We start from the raw sequence: 21,621 nt of genomic DNA on the forward strand, positions 1-21,621 counted from the left end.
GACCTCTGTGGAGGTCTTTAAAAACTGTATGGAGCAGCTACCATTCTTTCCAGAACAAATTCAGAGTGATCTTTCTAGGGCTTGGAGTAGGGTAGAAATTTGCCTTGGTACAAGATTTTATGAAGGCAGCAAATTAACTAAGCAATAAATATAATATTTTAATGCAATAATTTAAAAAATAAAAATTAATGTCAAAAAATTTCATGATGAATAAAATATCAATAAAGGCAGGATCTGACAACACCAGTACTAGAGTGAGGCAAATGAGGTCGAGTCCTACAAGTGTATGGTTGGATCACCCGAGGTTCCAAGTCATAATCTGGGGCAAGTGTAAGTGATTGGTGGCACTTAGGTTTTGTGCCCACTCCCTAGCTGCAAGGGAGTCTAGAAGAGAAAATAATGGAATTTTTAGTTTTGTAGTGAGAAGTGGGAAACACATGAAAGGGATTCAGGTAGTCAAAAAGGATGACAAATGTCCACTACACTTATTGGAGTTATGATAAAATGTCATTTTTTGGGTCCATGCAGAGAGCAGCATATTCTGGCTGTGCTATTTTGAGGAAAACTTTAGTAGTTATTAAAGTTGGGGTACAGATAGATCATTATAGGGATATAGAGAGCAGAGAAGACAATCCCTCTTCTGAAATTAGGAAGGTTCCAAGGAGAAGATAAGGTTTCAGTTGGGCTTTAGGGAAAGGAAAGGAGAAAGCAGAAAAAACATTGCATTTACAGTCAGAAAATGGAGTCCTGTTTTGCTACTTGGCTTACTAACTGTGAGAATTCAAGCATATCACTTTGGTTCTCTGAGTATTAGTTGTTTCGTCTGCAAAACCTTATCATAAGTTAGACAGAAAAAGACCGTATGATTTATATGTGGAATCTAAAAAACAAAACAAATGAATAAACAGAAACAAACTCATAGGTACAGAGAACAAACTGATAGTTGCGGAAGTAGAGGATGGGGTATGGGCTAAAAAGGGAGGGGGATTAAGAAGTACAAATTGCCAGTTATAAAATAAGTCCTGGGGATATAATACATGGCATAGGGAATTTAGTCAATAATATCATAAATCATAAAGAGTATGCACGGTGACAGATGGTTACCAGACTTAACTGTGATCACTTTCTAAGGCATATAAATGTCCAATCACTATCTTGTACACCTGAAACTAATATGTCAACTATTGAATAATAAAAAAACACCTAACTATGTAACTTTCCAGAGTTGTGAGGACCAACTGAGATAAAAATGAGTAAAGGTGGAAAGCACTGTGCAAACATCTTGCACTGTTATTAAGTTGTTAAGGATGGCTAGGACTTTGACAAAGGCATTGGGGGAGAAGGGCCTCTCGACAGAGAGAATGAAAGGTGAAATGGTTTTTGTATGAGGTTAGACAAAGAAAACTGGGCTTTGAAGTTTAGAAAGATGATAGTCAACGGAGGTCTATGTTTTTAAGACCATTAAGGAAATAAAGCCTGGGACCCCAAGCTTGAAGGATAAAACCAAAACCTATGGTTTCACAGTTACACAAAAGAGAGAGGCACCATAATATCACAAAATACCCTAATGAATGACGTGCACACATGCTTCTTTCACGTCCTAGATGGCCTCTTTGAAGACAGGCAGGGACCATTTATTTCCAAGAGCCTGACACTTTCTGGCTAAGGGCACTATCCTCCTTTCTTGAGGAATTAGTGGGTGCCCAAAGGCTAGTCAATTTAGGACTTCTTTACCCAATGGAATGGTACAGAGTAAGCGGTTACATGGCCTTGAAAAGCAGGTTCTTCTACGCACAATGGGACGCCCTCCCAGTGGCCCATGTCCAAACCTATGAGAGATCGCCTGATCCCAATGTAAGGAATGTTAATCATTACTTTAAGGAAGAGTAGGTGGGGCCAACGGCTGCAGCCAACCTAGTGCTCCAATGTTCGAAAAGCAAGGGAGGGGCGGTGGAACGACTACACGTTTCATAAAATTTTAGTCGAGAGCGAACACGCGCGCATATACACGCACAAAGGAGTGCATGCCAAACTGGTTAAATCCTAGTAAGGGCTGTACTCTGTTTAATTGTATTGGTCTAGTTAACTGCATCGCCAATGTCAATTTCCTGGTTTTGATAATGTAGTGTAGTTATGTAAGATGTTGAGGGAAGCTGGGTGGGTGATGGGTATGCGGGACTTTTTGTGAGTCTATAATTATTTCAAACCAAAAAGAAAAAAACCCAAACAACACAAAACACAAAGGAAACCTGCCCCCGGCCCCACCCACCCGGAGAGCGCGCCACACCTTACATTTCTGCCCTCACCCAGGGCTCTCAGCTTCGGTAAGACAGGGAGGGGGCTAGGTGGGTGGGGCGCGGCCGCGCACGCGCAGTCCTGAAATCCCGCCGCGTCTCCGGGAAGTCACGCTTGCGCAGTCTCGGCCCTTGGCCGCCGCGCCAGCCCCTCTCTGCGGCGGGGGACGGGGCAACCTTGGCCCCTCCGCGTTTCCGTCTTTTCCGGCAGTTGGGGCGCTTCCTGTTGTCTTCAGCCGCAACTGCCCCTCGTACCCTACCTCAGAGGCCCTCACCGGTTCCCTCCCTTCCTCTGGCCGGCTGGCTGCTGCCACTGGGGCTTCGCCTGTCCGCACTTCGAGACCGCTGGCCCGGCCGGCGTCTGCGGCTGTCCGCCGCCCCCAGTCCTGTCTCCCTCGGGGCCCTGGTGAGTGTCTTGCTGTCGCTGTCTTCAGTCCATCCCAGGCTTTTACCTTCATCTCCTCTTCCCGCTTGCGCCCTCTTTCCAGCCGTGTCCTCTCGGTCCCTCTCTCAGCCTTCTGACAGTCCTCCTCCCAGTCTCCAGAGGCTCCTTATCGGTCCTATCCACAGTTTCCCAGACGCAGGCTCCCCACCTCATCCTTTTTCTTTCTTCGTATGCAGCTGGGGCGGGGAGCCAGGCTCTTTTCTTTCCGTGTTGCCAGCTTTGTTAGCTGCTACCTCTCAGTCCCCTCCGGGATCTTGCTCATTACCAATTTTCATCTCCTTTTCTTTTTCTTTTTTTTTTCCCCTGGAGTTTAAGAACTTGAGAGCTGTTTTATGAGGTAGCGATGTCGGAAGCCCACCTTGAGGTACCTTTGACTGCTTCCTTCTCCATGGTTATTCTTAGGGTACTGGGCTTCAGATAACCTTAAAATCACAGGAAAATTTAGTGAAGACTCTTTTAAGAAGAGAATGAAAAAGGAAAGTCAATAAGGATTAAGAGGAAAGTCTGTCAGAAAGTGTGCAGAACGGCTGGCTAGTAGAGAGAGCACATCTCTCAGTTGCATTTTGAATTGATTACAAGACACAAAGACAAACTTGTTCTTTTTGAAATGTGCAGAGGAAGGTTGGAGTGAAGTAGACCTTGTGCTTCCTCACCCTCTCAGCTCACCTTGGTTCTAAATTAGAATTAGCCAGGCAGTAGATGTGGTTTCCCTAAACATGCAACCACCACAATAACATTAGATATTAGCTTCTTCATAAGAGGACCGGAACTCTTTCCTCCAGCTCTGTATAGAAAACTGTTCTATGTCTCAACCCTATCCCCATCATTCATATATATTCTCAACTCCTAGAAATGGACATAAACAATGATTTTTTTCCTAGTAAACCTTTTATAAGGTATTGTGCATGAGACGGGGGAAGATATTTAAAAGTATAAGACAGTTTGCTTGCTTTCCAGTGGTTTAGAGTTTAGTAGGAGAAACTAGATAGGTGACTCTTAAGGAATCGTCTTAACCTCAATGTTGAATTGTCCAAATGTAAGATATTGGATTGTCAATAACACAAAAATAAAGAATTAGTGAGAGAAGGGGTATTATAGAGGTAACAGAGTACCATTGTATAATCAGTCAACCAGGCATAACTATTTAGATTGAATAAAACAATGGTTTTCATTTTATCTCTTTTTACGTTCACAGTACCTACCCTGACTTATGAGGATCACGTTCTTTTGTAAAATTTTTTAAACTTTTAAAAATTTCTCAGCTACCTATTCTCTAATTCTGCAGAGTTGGATGATAATACAAATAGGGCAAGGGCTTCCAATGGCCTTTAGGTCAGGGCATGATGGTTTGAATGATTGAAAACACGAGGGAAAGCCCAGTCTTATAAAAAATACTTGATTGACCCAGCAAGCCTATCAATTGTTATATGGCAAGAGTAATTTTATCTTTCGATGAAAGTTTATTAAAATTAGGCTAACTATTTTGTGAGTGGAGGAAGAGGAGTAAGAGGTTTTGAAGAAAGGTTAAAGGGAAGGTCAGTGCACCTTGTGCCTTACATTAGAGATTGTGAAGGTTAAAAACCATTCTGCTAGAAAATTTGTCGGCCTACTACATAAGCATCTTTGAGTGTACTTAATCTCCTGTTGATCTTTTTGAAAGCTTAGTAAGTCATGCCAGCTACTTAAATGGGTCAGCCTCCCTACCCCCGCCCCATATTTATACACCCATAAATGTCAATGTAATTTCGTTCTTTTGGCCTTGTTGACAACCGAAAAATCATTAACTTGCTTAATTTATATTTATTACCCTCCTATTATATGGAAGGCACTGTTTGTCTCAGGCTTAAACTCTCTCTAGTTGTATTTTTAAATTGAAGTAAATTAAGTTGTTAAAATATCTAAAAGGTCTCCAGAAATTTTCAGACAAGGGAGGAGTGCAAAGTGCTCACTTGCTTCAGACTTGTTTTTAAATCTGATTTTAAAATTTCTTCACCCAACTTAGAGTGCATGTGGTTTTCATTGTGGGTGGAAGGGGTGCGAGCTGACAAATAAGGAACCACACCCAAGCTTTATAAGCCAAATAGAGGTATTAAAAAAAAATTCTGATGTTCTAAAAACACTTGCGTTTGCTTTGGTATCAGCAAAAACTTTCCATAAAAAGTAATATTTTATAGTGAGGTAGAGCTAAGTTAAATGTCTAAAATTTGTGATTACTGATCTTTTTGGCACATAATGAATCAAAATGTTTGACTCCATAGTAGAGCCTTGATTTTGAATCTCTTTGCAATGAAAAGATTATTATTTATGTGTTTTTCTCTGAGTAGACTTTATAAAATTGTATAATGTTAAGTCTTTTTTCTTAGTACTAACAAGTGTTTTTTGCACATGCCTTAAAAGTCTTAATTTAGTCTTCAAAAACAAAAAAGCTGCTAAGCATTAAGGGGACAATCAGAAATTTTTTTTATAAAATGCACTGTCTTTGAAAATGGATGTTGGCCTCTCCCAATTTTTACTCAGCTTTATTTTGGGATGAAAAGACAGACTTGGATTAAGTTGTATGGGTGGGAGGCATAACAAGGATAAAATATTGAGCATTATTGGAGCAAGTCAAGATTGGGGAGCAGACTGGCCAAGTGTGATAGTATAGGTTGGCAAAAATTTCTAGGGCAAAGTGAGATTTAAATTTAGGGAAAAAAAGTTCTATTTAAACCTGTTGGTATCAGTTTTCTCATGGAAAACTAGAAAGTTAGGGTTGCTTGTTTTTAAGATATCTTCCATCACTAAAATTATGATTCAGGTTTTTTCTTTGTAATATTGTTTCCATCATAGGCCTTCTTTAAATTTGTAAATTAAAATAGTGAACATTTATCATATACCATAAGACATGTCAGAGTATATATATCTATAGATCAGCATTTTAGTCATAGATTTTTTTTTAACCCATTCTTGCTTGCTCCGAGAATACTCGCGGCGCTTACAGCAACAGCATTTCCCCCAAGATAATTACAGTCCTAACCTCACCCCCAAAGTTTACCACAAAGTATCTTGCTTTTATTATTATTTTTGCATTGCTCTAATATATTGACAGTCTTTGGAAACAAATTATATTCTATTTATAGCATTCTGTTTTTAGTAGTGATATTTCCATTTACAAAATATAGTAATTCTCAGTCGTTGAAAATGTCAAATCCTAGAAAACATAGCATTCCTACACATGATGTTAAAGTAATGCTGGCAGTGAGCTGCATTATTTTTTTCTAAATGGGCAATGGGTTAAAATGTAGAATTCGTAAATTAAGTTATTGATAACTTAATGGTAATCATACATGCTTCTTGAAGAAAATATAGAGAATGCAGCAAGCAAAACAAGAATAAAATGATCTATTGTATTCTCACTGCCTAGAATTAAGCTACTAATAACATTTATATATATTTCTAATAATTCTGTGCACTTAAAGTAAACATATAAAATTGAGATCATGGTATACATTCTGTTTTGTAACCTGTTTTCACTTAGATTGGAAACATTTTCTCTAACATTAAACATTTGAACATATTTTCATTGTATGCATATTAAAAGATTCTTCATAATTTAATCAGTTCTGTTGTGGATATTCAAGTTATTTGTAGTTTTCCTTTGTTTGTAGTGCTGCATTAAACCCTCTTATGTATGATTCCTTATGGGTCTTTGATTTCTCCAAGGTAGATTTCTAGATGGCTGAGAATTGTACACATATGGTATTGTGATCATGTTTTCTTCCTTTTAAAAAATACAACACTGTTTTAAAGATATATTCATATCACTTTTAGGTATAGGTAGATTTGCTTCTGACTGTTGCATGGTATTTCTTTGTACACATCCACGGCATTTTATTTCCTTACTGAATAGCCTCCAACTTCCCATAACACAAATGATGGTATAATGAACATCCTCTGTAATGCACATCCTTGAGCTTGTTCCCTTAAGAGCCTGTGTAACAATTTCTCTGGGTTTTTTACCTAGAGATAGTATTGCTGGGTCATAGGACATTAATATATACTTATTTTCACCAAGTATTCTGTTTGGCTTTTTTCTGGCTATTGTTATATATTACTCTTTGTCCTCCAGAAAAGTTGTGCTAATTTACATTCCTACTAGTAGGGTAGGAGCACACATAAGTGGCAGATTCTAACTCAAAAAGTAATACTGCTTCTTTTCTTTGTTTCTAGCAGCCATGGCAATGACAGGCTCAACACCTTGCTCGTCCATGAGTAATCACACAAAGGAAAGGGTGACAATGACCAAAGTGACACTGGAGAATTTTTATAGCAACCTTATCGCTCAACATGAAGAACGAGAAATGAGGTAAAGAATTTTGTTTGAGAAAATTGTGTCATGGTTTTGTCATTTATGTCTGATATCATAAAACATATTCATAATATCGTCGAAAGGAGGCAAGAATAACAGCAGCCATGTTTTAGCCTATCCCATTACAATGGAATGACAATGTCATTGATTTCCAAAGCCCTTGTTATTAACCCACTTATTTCTACTACTATATCAATAACACAGAATTCCATGGTAGTAAAAAAATTAATTGGGCCAAATCCTTGGAGTTCATTAAGGCAGTGTCATGTGTTGGAAAGAATAGCTTTTATATAGTTGCACTTGGGTTTAGAATCCTTCCTTTACCATTTAGTAGCTATATGCGGCTGGAGCAAGTTCTTTAGTCTTTCTGTGTACCAGTTCCTCCATTTGGAAAATGGGAATAATACTACTTGCCTTTCAGGATTGCTTTGGGGATTAGATATAACATATGCGAATACCCACCATACTGCTTCATACCTAGTAATCACTTATTTAATGATGTAGCAGCTGTTGTTATTGATCTGGTATATTCTATTCATTTGGTAATTCATAATTAAAAATTTTCCCAACATTTTATTATGAAAATATTCAAAAGTGCAGAGAAGTTGAAATAATTGTACAGCGGATACCTGTATATACATCATCTAGATTGTACAGTTATTTGTTTTATCATATATCCATATGTCTATCCCTCTCTCCATTCATTAATCTAACTTTTTTGCTGTACTTCATAATATGTTACAGATGTTAGTATATTTTACCTCTGAATATTTCTGCTTGTATAACAAACTAGAGTTCAATACTTATATTTTTTTTAAGGAAGTGTAAAATTTGCATATAATGCAATGCACAGTCTTAAGGGTTACCATTCATTGAGTTTTGACAAATTCATGCATGTGTATAACTTAAACCCCTATCAAGATATAAAATATTACCATTATCCCAGAAAGTTTTTTTATTCCTAGAGATTCCCCTTCAACACCAGGCAACCACTCTTGTGATTTAGTTTCTACAACTGATTGGTTTTGCCTATTCCATACAAATGGAACATATAAATCAGGTACTGGTCAGTGGCCTGTTAGGAACTGGGCCTCACAGCAGGAGGTAGGCCCTCACAGCAGGAGGTAGGCATCAGGCAAGTGAGCGAAGTTTCATCTGTATTTGCAGCCGCTTCCCAGTGCTAGCATCACTGCCTCAGCTCCACTTCAGATCAACAGGCATTAGATTCTCATAGGAACACAGGTCCCTGTTGCCAAAAAGGCTGAGGATCACTGATGTATGGATTCATATAAATACTTATTTGAGTAAGGCATCTTTCACTCAGCCTAATGTTTTCAAGGTACATCCATGTTGCTATTTTATCAATACTTTGTTCCTTTGTATGGTTGAGTACCATTCTGTTTTCTGATTATACCTCAGTTTGTTTATACAGTCTTCTGGTAATAAACGTCTGGAATTTTTTCAGTTTTTAGCTATTTCGAATAAGTTTCTACGAACATTTGTGTATAGATCTTTTTGTGAACATTTGCTTTCAGTTCTTGAGTAAACATTTAGGAGTGGAATTACTGGGTCATAAACATACTATGGCATATGTTTAGTTTTATAAGAAATTACTAAACCTTTTTCCAAAATATTACCAACAATGTATGAGCGTTCCAGTTGCTTTATATTTGTTTCTAACATTTGCATTGTCAGTCTTTTAACTTAAACTATTCTTGTAGATGTTTAGGGGTATCTCACTGTTTTAATTTTCATTTCCCTGATGATTAAATGATGTTAAACATTTTTTATGTGGTTTTGGCCATTTATATATTTTCCTTTGTGAAGTGTTCAAATTTTTTGACCATATTGTAGGTTTTTGTTTTTTTTTTAAATCTATCCTAGATATTGGTCCTTTGTCATATATATGTTTTGCAAATAGTTTTTCCTAGTCTGTGGCTTTCCTGTTCATTTTTTTTTTTTAAATGTCTTTAGATGAGTAGTCATTTTAAATTTTGATGAAATCTAATTTGGCATTTTTTTCTTTTATAGTTATTGCATTCTGTGACCTCTAAGAAACCTTTGTCTACCCCCAGGTCATAAAGATATTATCCTATGTTTTCTTCTGGAAATTTTATAGATTTAGTTTTTACATTTAGTTCTGTGATCCATTTTGAATTAATAAGTATGTGTGGAATGAGATGGATATTGAGATTTATTTTTATCCTTATGGATATCTAGTTATTTTAGTACCATTTGTTACAAAGATTTTTTCTTCCATTTAGATTGCTTTGACATTTTTGTTGAAAATTAAATATCATATAAGTGTGTATCTATTTCTGGGCTCTCTATTCTGTTTCATTGATCTATTTGTCCCTATGCCAGTATCACACTGTCTTGATTACTGTAGCTTTGTGGTAAGCTTTGAAGTCAAATAGTGTAAATCCTCAAGTTCCTTTTTTTCTTCTATTTTTCAAGATTGCTTTGGATATTTTAGGTTCTTTGCATGTTTATATAAATTTTAGAATCAGCTTATCAGTTTCTCAGAAAAGCCTGATAGAGTTATTGTAATTGTATTGAATCTGTAGATCATTTTGGGGGAGAATTGACATCTTAACACTGTTGAATCTTCTGATACATGAACATGGTATATCTCTGCATTTTGTTAAGTCTTTAATTTTTCTCAGCAGTGTTTTGTGGTTCTTACTGTGGAGGTCCTTTGTGTCTTCATCTATTCATAGTATTTTGGGGAGTTTTGGTGCTATCATAAGTTGATACTCGATTTCGGGTTTGTTGATACAATTTAATAAGATCATTTCCGGTTTTATTTCAAGAAAATTTAAAAATTATCAAATAGTCCATGGCCATGCCACCCGGAACATGCCCGATCTCGTCTATTTTCGGAAGCTAAGTGGATAAGCGGGGTCGGGCCTGGTTAGTACTTGGATGGGAGACCGCCTAGGAATACCAGGTGCTGTAGGCATTTAAAAAATAAATAAAAATTATCAAGGAAAAACAGTGATTGACAGGAGTTACTGTAGTAGTAAGTATGCTAAAATTAGAGCTGTCAGACATGGATTCTCAAGCTTTTTGATGTTACCAGGGAAACTTAGATGCTTGCTAAATAAGCAGAATTTTAATAATGTGAGACAATTGATGATAAAGTAAACATTTTATTTTAAGTATATGGCTAATATATGATGAGCAGTTTGAAATAAGTATTGGGCTAGTAAATTTTGAGATCATGTTGTAGTACAAATTTTCATTTTGTTTGTATGTGCCGCGTCTGAATGCCTTTAAAATCTCTAGTATTTCTCCCAGTTAAATGCAACTTTTGCATTGTTCCTCTTATTGTAGAGCACTAGCTTAAATTTGAAACAAAGGAGTCACTGCAGGGGAAGATGAGACCAAAGCCTAGAAGTAGAGGAAAGAATAAAAATCACTTGGGAATTGTTTCCTGTATAAAAGTAGAGTAACAAGAACATTGGGCAGTGTCTTTTTTGTCCACAGCAGTTTCATAGAAACGCTATAGCAAGTTCTCCTGATCTGTTTAAAAACAATTGAACTGGAAGTCTAGTACCCATCACAAGGTGTTGCAGAACACCTGTTTGATAGTCTCCTGTTAATGCTACTGATAGACTATAAGCTGAATCCACTCAGTAGGGCAAGATCATCTTCTTCATTTAATCTGTATTTTGCCTTTGATGGTAAGCTTCTCTGGTAAGCTTCCCTAAGAACAGCAGTTCTTCTCTTTTCTATCAAATGTGATCTTAGGTACACAGTAGGTGTTGCTGTTTGCTTAGTTATTCATAAAAAATTGTTTGGATAATTTATATCAGAGTGAAATCAAAACTGAGGAAACTGGCATTTCCTCTTACAAATATTCTGTGTTGTTTCTGTTCTTCGTGACTACTCTTTTGCTGGATTAATTAAAGTCGCAAAATCCTAATTTAATAGGCAATAACAGTCTGCTTCTCCCCGCACCACACCCAAAAATCAAATAAGAACTTTCCTATGTTTTACCTAAACTCTGAGAACCAGCTTGTCCTTCTCCTCCTCTTAGATATTCTTACCCAGGTTTTCCTAACTGATCTTGATATATGTGAGCAAATGTCAATTTTATTTAAGCCCCAGGGATGGGTAAGTCTAGACCTCCTAATGGTATTCACCGATGATATATCAGGCAAAGCAATTTGTTGAGATTTTTAAAAATCTGTAATATTATTTTTATTTTTTATTTTTTTGGATATCTTGAGAATTTTCTCAATTTTGTTCAAGGAAATAATAACCACTGTTTATTTCTACATTATTTTTCCTGATTTTTAGTGTCTCATCAAACAAATTACACTCTTGTCTACACTCTTGTAGAATAGACTAGCCATTTTCTTCTATCCCTGCTGCCTCTGAATCAAGTTGTGCTGGGAGGGGAGTGTAAATTAGTCTTAGAAAAGGTAGCTAATTACAAGTAGTAGTCATGAATGAGTCTGCACATTAATATACATTCTGACCTTTTTTTTTTTTTTAATTTAGCAACATACATTTTAAAAGGTTACTGTGTTCAAAGCACTATTCTTAGTGGAGAAGGAAAATTCATAGGTGGTCTGTGCCTTCAAAAGAACTTACCATCCCATACATGTGGGAAATGGGCTCACATGACAATAAGTGGATCTTGTGGAAGGCTGTGCTGGAGTGAGGGTGGGTGTGGCTTCTAAGTGTAGAAGTGTCCTGTCTCTCTCCCGGGGTTCTGACACTTATATAAAGCTGTGGAAAACTTCTCAATTTGAATTTAGATTTAAAATATAGTTAGAAGGACTCTGTGACACACATTGTGTGATAACACATTGTATTATTAGCCCACTCTGGTGTGGTCTTTCAAAAAATACATAGTTAGAAGGTCTGATGTACTTGATACTCAAGGCACAAAAAGAGCTGAGCATGTTGAATTCTTATAGTTCTTGCCATTATGTTGAATCTTCTTATTCCATATTTCAACTGTTGGACCACTGAAATGGAATTAATTTACACTCTGGAAACTATCAACAGTACAGCTTTCTCCCTCCAATACATGAGCACATATAGATGCATATCTCAAAATATTCTGGGAACTAGAAGAAGAAAAGTGGGCAGACTGGGAACCCTGTAGGTACTTTCTTCTTTCTATCAGGATTAGAGTGGATCTTTTCACTTTCTGAGAGTTTGGACACATTCTTAATTCATCATCTGAGTCTGTGGATTCGTAATGTGATTTCTAACCATATATTCATTTTAACTAGGTACTATTAATGCAATAAATATTCATTGACCAAAATGAAACTCATCATCTTTTCATGTTCCTCTCTTTGTGTTTCCTATCTTGGTTAGTGGCATCATTATCCTCCCACACAAGAACTTCTAAACTTTACCCTTGACACCTACTGCCTATTGGTCATCTTTGCAATACCTCTCTTCACTCTAGTCTAGATTTCCAGCCCTAGTTCCAGATCTTTCCTGCACATCTGAATTCTTACAGTAGCTTTTAATTTGCCTCAGTCTGTCAGTTGCTCTTCCTGCCAGTCCATTAGCTCATTACTGCTGGCTGCCATTTTAAAATAGAAACCTTATCACATCACTTCTTTGTGCACAAGCCTCTGTAAGTTCTTATTGTCTACAGACTAAGAGCCGGCCTTCTTAGTGTGGCAGTAGAAGTGCTGTGTGCCTCAGCCACACTAGACTACGTGCTGTTGCTTCATGTACCCTGAACTTTTCTTCTTCCCTGTCCTGCTCTCATTGCCTGTCATCTAAAATTCTGATAAGTGGTGGAGGGGAGATTCTAGCCCATGTGCTGTCATTTATTATGCTGAATAAATAAAGTTTATATGGAATTGGTTGTAAAGAAGTTTTAATTGTTTTCTTTTAGTTTTATCAAATCAGTATGAGACTAGATCAAAAATATTCTTGAGTACAGTTTCTAAAATTTAGTACTCCAGGGATTTAGGGTCCTTAAGTTTTGTTAGTGGTGCGAGTCACCTTTTATGATCATTTTCCTCCCTTGAATCTTCAAATTCTGCCTTTACCTTTGTTGTTTATTACTTTTTGCTTTTGGCAGGGAGGAGGAGGAAGATGTGAAAATAAAGGAAGTAGATATCAGGGAGAGGGAGAGAAACACCCTGATATGGGAGGTTATCAAACACCAGCTGTTTTGTGGTTTGTTAAGGAGGAAATACATACCCCAGAAAAAAAAAAAGAGAACTTTTCATTTCGAAATAAGATTCTTTGTTGCATTAATGTCTTATACAGTCTTTTTCAAAATATAGAACTAACAGAGTGGGAATCTTTTCACTTGTCATAGTAACTGTAATTTCTTGTTTTAATGAGGCCTTTTGAGATTTACCTGTTTTTATCATTAAAAAATTTTTTTATGTTTTTGTAGACTTTAGAGAAAGTTATTCAGATGTTACTTTGCATGTCTTTATTTATTTTTAGACAAAAGAAGTTAGAAAAAGTGATGGAAGAGGAAGGCCTAAAAGATGAAGAGGTAATTAAAATTGGAATTCTTTTTTTCCTTTGAAACCCAGCATGGCAGGACATATCTTATTCAGCAATTTTTTAGCCTTAGTGCATGGGGTAAAGGTTTTGGCTCAGTAACAGAGAAACTTATGAGGACTGGTGCACTTTGGGATTTATATTTGTGTAGAGGGAGAAGTTAATTATGAAGTACTCAGGAGAGAAAGACATCTCTCTCCTGGCACGGTTATAATCAATTAATTAAGATCAAATTAGAATTCCAAGAAAAGAAAGAGACAAAATCAAATCAAAATTTAAAAAAGCAAATTATAGCATACTTATAGAATTCACTGAGAAGGATCCATAGTAGTGGGGACAAATTTCTGAAATCATTATCAAGGCAAAATATCTCTCAAAACAGCCCTTTCCTGCAATGCTCACCAATGTGGCAGGAGAAAATACAGTTAACAAGAAACTGCAAGAAACTGAAATGGCAGTGGAAATTCTTTCAAAAATAGAAATGAATCATAGAACTTCGGAAAATGGTGAATAATACCCCAAATTTGTAAGAATAATAGAAAGTTAGAGTGTAAAATGAACTGCTACGTGTAAAAAATGCAAAAATTAAAAAAAACTTATTTTACATAACAAAGGTTAAAGGAAAATGTAGATTGTTTATCTTTCATTAGAAAAGACAGAAGTCCTCAGAGGAAGCATCCATCTGTTCAGCATGCTTTGGTTATTGAATCTGAAGGTTGGGGAAGAGAGAAGTGACCTCTTAAAGGTCCTTCTGTGGTGCTTTCATGTGTGAAAAGATTATGCTTAGTCTAGTGTGGCCCAAATATGATTTGTTGCAGAGTTGCAGAATTTCAACTCCTCCCCTTCCTATCCCTCTCTCCCTTTATTTAAACATTAGAAACGACTCAGGAGATCAGCACATGCTCGGAAAGAAACAGAATTTCTTCGTTTAAAGAGAACAAGACTTGGATTGGAAGATTTTGAGTCCTTAAAAGTAATAGGCAGAGGAGCGTTTGGTGAGGTAAAAAACAAAAACACACAGCTACTTATCAACTATAAAAATAGCACAGAACTTCAAAGCTTCTAATATACCATAAGTTCATGATTGTTGAAATAACTGAGATATGGGGTAGTTGGATCAAGCACACTGGCCCCATATCTTAACTACTTTGTCCTCCTCACTTTCTTCCCCTCTTCCCTGTCCCAGATCTCTGACTGTTCTCTGTTTTTCCAGAAATGATATTGATGCTTTAAGTATTGATCTAGAAGTTGAAAGGTAGAAGGAAATCAGTATTTATTACTTACTGAGTGTTTCTCTCCTATAATCATGACAGTTCATATTATAGATGGCTCAGGGGAAATATAATGTGTCACATAGCCATTGAGCAGTGGTACCGGAATTTGGGCCCAGATTTTGGATCTTAAAGCTCTTGTTTTTCCTAGTACCACATTGCCTCTCCAGGAGTGAACTAACAGCAAATCTCCACCCTTTATTTCTTCCTGCCAGATTGGTACAGCTCTAAGAAAATAGTCCTAGAAGACAGAATTTATAGAAATGAGTTAGATAGGTAGTGGTAGAAAGTTGAAAGCATTTTGTAACTTTATCCCAGCTAATCTTGCAAATGCAATCTTGCTTGGTCACAAGAGCAATCTGTTGGGGAGGGTTTGAATGAACCCATACAAAGTCATCCCTATTAATGGAAAATATCCAAAGTGGATGATTTACTGATGCAATAGTTTCATCATCATTGTATAAAAAGAACAGCATATTATTAAAAAATAGTACCTAGGGGAATTGTGAATGCATTTTTAAAACAACAGGTGAAAAATTAAATTGATTCCTTAGTGTTCAGAATCCCTGTTGGCCCCTTAGAGGTAGAGATACAGTACCACCTCTAAATTGCTTTCTGTTCAGTGAAGAAGGGATGTGGGACTCAATCAGGAAAAACATGAAGAAAGGTGCAGGGAGAAGAAAACCTACATATCATGGGAGAGGAGTGGGAGGATGGTCAGGGAATTGCCAAGAAGTTTTTCTTTGGGTTGTACACCATTAATTTTAATTTATTTAGTCTCTCAAAAAAATTTGAGAAATTAAAAAGAGAAAGGAAAACTGCATAAAACCATATTTTCCTAATTATACATTATAGGTTTTTTTCCTTGCAGACATTTTTTTTCTATGCACAAGATTTTGCTATTGTTTTAAACATTGCTGTGATCATTTACTTAGGTTTTTTGAGCTGACTGCATGACATGTGCCATGGGTTTAATGAGTCCTTATGTTCGAAACTGAGAGTTTTAAATTAGATTGATTCATTTAACTAGGGAACCAAAGCTGTTCATACATGGAGATATGTGAGGATGTTTTTAGCACTGACTTCACTGTGTGTAATAACGTCCATTTTGTAACATCAAAAAGCATTTTCTTCTGCTTTGTAATGGCCAATTGCTTATGTTAAAATTGCAATACTTTTTCAGTTTAAATATTACTTTTTATAACATGAAGGCATTAGCTTGGCATTATGAACTTTTAACTTGGGATTTCTTTTATAACTTTTAGGTGCGGCTTGTTCAGAAGAAAGATACAGGACATGTATATGCAATGAAAATACTCCGTAAAGCAGATATGCTTGAAAAAGAGCAGGTAAAGCACAATTTTAGCAGCGATTTTAGTCAGCTTATGAACTTTTCGTCTCCTAAAACTGTTGTTTTTGCTTAATCGAAATATATATTTTCATTACAGTTTTCCTTATGTAGGAATATACGAATACTTTTCTTTCTCCAACAAATAAGCAGTTACATATATTTTAAAAGTACAGATAATGCCTATATGTTATGTGCAGTCTTTTTAAAGTTGAAAACTTAGAGAAGCATCTGCCGTTTGTGTCTCCCAGTTGACCACAAGTTGTCCTTGTCATGAGGATCTTTCTTTTGAGGTCACACCTGCTCAAATGTTCCTTACTGAATGCTAAGAGATAGAAATTGTATACATACCTTGGAACTTAGAAATTGTATACATACCTTGGAGGCTTAAGAATTAGAATTTGGAATGTGTGATCTAAAATGTGTCTTAATATACTTCATCATGTACACTGAAACCAAAGTTGGGTCTTCTGAGTAGCTCAGCATACCTAAAAGAACTGTCTTCTTAATGAATTTGAAAAAATATAATGTAAATGGCACAGCGAATTCTTCTTTAATGATTAAGAACACTTTCTAAAACCTAAACCTACTTTGTAAATAGGTTTATAAGATGCGTACATACTTTATGCAAAATAAATTTTAAATATTGGACAGTATAATAGAAATGAGAATGCTGACTATCTATAAATCTAGTTTAATTTAGCAGTCACTTAAGAACAGATTGTAGTGGGTGACTGCTGCAAATATCCTCTAAGAGATGCTATAGGAGGACAAAGAGAGACCCTACAGCAAGGAGAGCTCTGGATACAGAGCACAAGAGTAGGGATGGAGACTGGAAACTTGGAATTTATATTTTCTCCTTAATTTTCATGTTACTCAGAAGCTTTAGTAGACTGCCAGGAATTTCGGTTGAGAGTATCAAATACCTTGGCAGTGAATCTTCAGACGCTATAGTCTATACTGATACCAACCTTATTAAAAATGCACAACAGCCCTATTTATTATATGAGAATTAGTGTGTGGTATGGGTATAGGCACTGAAAGAATTTCAGTTGATCTTGAAATGGAAAATATAAAGCCGTATTGATTAGTTAATATATTTTGTATTTTACAAGTAATTTTTATTTTTACAAGACATATTTTCTATAGGTTTAACCAAGGCTTAAAACTTTTCTTTATCAAATAATTAGCGCATGTGCCAGTTGCCCAGCATGATAACAGAGATGATCCAAACATATTGTGTAAAAACATTTTCTCAAGTATTGTATCTTCTTCAAAATTAATTTCTAAAATTTTTTTACATGTAAGTAAAGGGAATGTCTGTTAGAATTAGGATTTGCTGTTGGAGTCAACTCCCTAACTTTGAGCTCAGTATGGTCAAGTTAAAATTTCCGGACACAGACTCTTCCTGGGTCAGCCATCTTGAAGAAGCAAGCAACAGACTTGTGCTAGGTGAGAATAATGAGACCAGGACAAACCCATCACATTTAGATAGGGCTGACAAAGTTTAGGTTCAGAGCCTAGCTTTTTGTAGGTGTAGGTACCCTATTTAGAGGAAAAGTTTTTTGTTTCCTTTTATTAAACTGAGCAAGAATTAAAGCTACCCACTGAGAGTTCAGGTTGTTCTGTCTCACAGGGTAGAACTTTTTGCTACCTGGAAAATAAATTTTAAAGGGTAAGAGACCAACATTTAGCTAGTTTCTTCGTGTTTCTCTTCTAATGCAAAAGGAAAGCCTCCAGTTGTGATGCCAGTATAGTGTTAGGATGAGACAAAAGACTGACTTTTCTCTCTTTCCTAGTGCCCAGGATAGCAACTAGCATGTAATTCTCCAGCCCATTAAATATTTATAGAACGGGAAAGGGAACCTCTGGTGTGAGTTCCAGCTCTGGCTCTTCTGTCCCCTACCCTATATTCACCTAACTTCATTCCTAGATCTTGAGGTTCCTAGTTGCTGTTTCAGCCCCAAGAGAGAAGGGCAAGGTGTACTCACTGTGACTACAGTTTCTCCCTTGACAAACGGAATTTTGCAGTCACCATTCTGTCCTCCAAGGTGAGCGACAAGTGGTAGTAATAGTGCCTCACCGTTTCTCTGGCTCCCAGCAGTAGGGAGAAGGGAGGCAGAGGCAGGTGAAGGCTGCCTTTTACAGCCTTCGTGTCTGGTAAGGACTGGGTCATAGCCACGGCTGCAGTTCAGCAAGTGGCCTTAGTGTTTCCCAAAAGCTTTGCTTCTGTATTAAAGCTGAGTAAAGGCAGATGCTTAACTCGGCTTCTTCACAATTTCATAGCACTGTTTCTTATCACCCTTATCTTCCATTTTTTCCATCCTCATACTGTAAATAGAGATGTAAAAATGTAAAATTTTCTGCTATTTAAAAATTTCCCAAAGAACAATTTTAGTAGAGATGGAAAACTCAAGTAGTATGTATACTCAAATGGCTTCAGGCCCTTTGGAGTTAGCATGGAAGAATGAGGCAGGTTTGGTGTAAGACAGGGGAGGGGTGGTGGTATCTGTGTCCAAATGGAAGAAGAGTGTCTTGCTTTGCCAAAGATACTTCAATAAAACAAACAAGCGTGTAGGACATTGTATCAAACAAAAGAACAACCGTACCTGAGTAGTGCCAGTATTGCAAAACTCAAGCCCTGTAGCACATGTTGACAAAAACCTCTATTCAAGGATTGTGCTGGGTTTAATAAATTTATGTCTGATTCAGCCCAACTTTGCATCTTATGGCACTTATATGAGGGCAGAGGGAGCAGGATTTGATAATATGCGGTACTGTTTTTATTACTGTTATATATTTAAAGTAGATAAGGTAAATTTGATAATAAAACATTATTTTAATGAAGTAATTCTATCAGTTCTCCCAAACCTTTGGCAACTTGGTCTCTTTAACTAGATATTTCAGTAAAAGTAGGAAACTGGAAACTTTATAAATTTGAATCTGTAACATTTCTTAGGTGTTCTTCTTTTTCAATTCAGTAAGAATTCATTGAGCATATACTCTGCACAGTACTGTTCTGAATGCTGTGGTATATTCTAGGATTCTCAACCAAGGCACTGTCATTGTAGATATCTTTGCAGGCCTGAGCCAGGATTTGTTTAGAGAGCCTCATCTTGAGGCTTATTTTTATCATAAAAAATTACAATAGTCCCCCTTATCCACAGTTTTGCTTTCCACGAGTTTAGTTACCTGTGGTCAGCTGTCTTCTGAAGATATCAAATGGAAAATGTCAGAAATAAACAGTTCATAAATTTTAAATTGCACACCGTTCTAAGTAGTGTGATGAAATCTTGCACTATCCTGCTTCATTCTGCCTGGGACTTAAATCATCCCTTTGTCCAGTGTATCTGCGCTCTATTTGTTACCTGCCCATTAGCCACTTAGTAGCCATCTCGGTTATCAGAATGACTGTCATGGTTTTGCAGTGCTTGTGTTCTAGTAACCCTTATTTTGCTTAATAATGACCTCAAAGTATAAGAGCAGTGATGCTGGCAATTCAGTTATGCAAAAGAGAAACTGTAAAGTGCTTCTTTTAAGTAAAAAGGTGAGTATAATACAATAAGGTATTTTGAGAGATGCCACATTCACATACCTTTTATTACAGTATATTGTTATAGTTGTTCTATTTTATTTTAAGTTATTGTTGTTAATCTCTACCTGTGCCTAATTCATAAATTAAATTTTACCATAGGTATGTATGTATAGGAGAAAGCATAGTATATAATATATAGGGTTCAATGCTATCCTCAGTTTCAGACATTCACTGGGGGTCTTGGAATGTATCCCTCTCGGATAAGGGGGCACTACTGTATTAGAACAAACAGATATGCAAAATAATGGTTATTTTAACTAATCAGAGGTTTAATTTATAGCCCTGTTAAAATTGCTGTTTGCATTAAAGCCATTCATTTTGCCATTTCCTTTCATCACTTAAGTTTTTATTACTGAATACCTTCGAGTCAAATGTTATCAATTTTGAGTAAGTAGGTTTGCCTAAGCATAAATTAGATCTTTTGCATCATCACAATTTAATACTCAAAATAGTATTTAAATTGTTTAAACAAATATACAGTCTAATAAAGCAGAGCAAGCTTGTCATTAATCAAATGCGTATACCTCCAGGTTGGCCACATTCGTGCGGAGCGTGACATTCTAGTGGAGGCAGACAGTTTGTGGGTTGTGAAAATGTTCTATAGTTTTCAGGATAAGCTAAACCTCTACCTAATCATGGAGTTCCTGCCTGGAGGTAATTACATGACGATGAAAGGTCATTTTTCCTTTTTGTTCTGTGGTTTCTCTCTCACCTCAATTAACCCTCCTTTCTACTTTTAATTGTGCTCACAGAGTTACTTTCTATATCTTTTTTAGGTCTGTAAAGGAAGTCAGTAACCTGTCTTGTGCTGGGGTGCCTTTCCACAATTCTTAGTGCCATAAAAGTAACCTTCTCACTCATTCTCATGATTTCAGATGGACATTTCTTTCTTTTCTTTTTCTTTCTAAAGATATAGGAATAAACTAGGGACTCTGCCTGCTCTCCTGTCAATGGGAATCATGTATAATCAGTTACCCAAGAGACAAAATTGAAACTATAATATTCTTTCCTTCAACTTTTTGGTTTCTTTTTTTATAACTTGTTACTAAGGAGTGAATTTCTCATTGCCTATATTAGTAGACAGAATCAATTTCTCATTTCTGAGATTTCAAGTTTTGTGTGACTTAGCACGTGCATCTCCTAAGACAGCTCCAAAGTAGACACAGAACAGGACATACCATCTCTTCTGGGGAACAATCTGTTGCCCAGTGAGCAGATAAACTGTGAGTAAACTCTGGTGGGAAAAAAAGACAACTTTTTCTTTTTTGGTTCTATAGCAAAGCAGATATAATTATGACATACTATTTTGATATTTTGACACCTTTTAGTTTACATGTAGGGTCATCAATAATTTTTTATCAAGAATTGATGAAGGTTAGACAAGAATCTGATAGAATGAGGAGAAACTTTTTATTATATAGATGCCAGTTTTAAGTAGGAGTAAGAACCAGCTCGGTCACCAGCCCCTTGACATGTGTCTCCTCAAGCCTTACCTGCACCATCTTCCATAGCTTCTCATGTCTCCTGGACCCTGCCCTTTGCACTCGGTGGAGCTGGCCGGCAGAGCCATAGACCATCTGGCCTGAGCTCTCTGATCATCTGGGCAAGCTCGCACAGGTGAGGCCATTGGCTGCTCTCCTGGGCCACAGTGTAAGACCACACAACTACCTTAGAGCTGGCCTGAATGTGCTGCCCCATGTCTCTGGTGTGCCTCCAGATTGAATGTGTGGCTGCCAGGAGTGAATAGGAATTCATTTTTCAATGTTTCAATTCACCTTTTCCTATTTTCTAACAAATGGCTTTATATGAGATCTAAACT

At 36.7% G+C, this 21,621-nt stretch overlaps 1 protein-coding gene and 1 pseudogene across 3 annotated transcripts in view; both read left to right on the top strand.

Annotated features, from left to right (window-relative positions):
• The first annotated feature begins 2,376 nt into the window (after positions 1-2,376).
• The window catches only part of STK38 (serine/threonine kinase 38), a 35,506-nt gene continuing 16,261 nt past the window's right edge, over positions 2,377-21,621 (top strand). The window contains exons 1-6 of one of the 3 annotated variants that reach the window (XM_006907321.3): positions 2,377-2,700; positions 6,949-7,084; positions 13,529-13,580; positions 14,466-14,588; positions 16,125-16,208; positions 20,333-20,456. In XM_006907321.3, coding sequence (XP_006907383.1) covers positions 6,954-7,084; positions 13,529-13,580; positions 14,466-14,588; positions 16,125-16,208; positions 20,333-20,456 — 514 coding nt within the window. In that variant the 5' untranslated portion in view covers positions 2,377-2,700; positions 6,949-6,953. The remainder of the gene's footprint in view (positions 2,701-6,948; positions 7,085-13,528; positions 13,581-14,465; positions 14,589-16,124; positions 16,209-20,332; positions 20,457-21,621) is intronic. The other 2 variants (XM_006907322.3, XM_015585885.2) reach the window with 2 other exon arrangements.
• On the top strand, positions 9,923-10,049 carry LOC112476168 (annotated as a pseudogene).

The sequence above is a fragment of the Pteropus alecto genome, unplaced genomic scaffold (genome assembly GCF_000325575.1).
Source record: "Pteropus alecto unplaced genomic scaffold, ASM32557v1 scaffold202, whole genome shotgun sequence".
NCBI classification, from domain to species: Eukaryota; Metazoa; Chordata; class Mammalia; order Chiroptera; family Pteropodidae; genus Pteropus; species Pteropus alecto.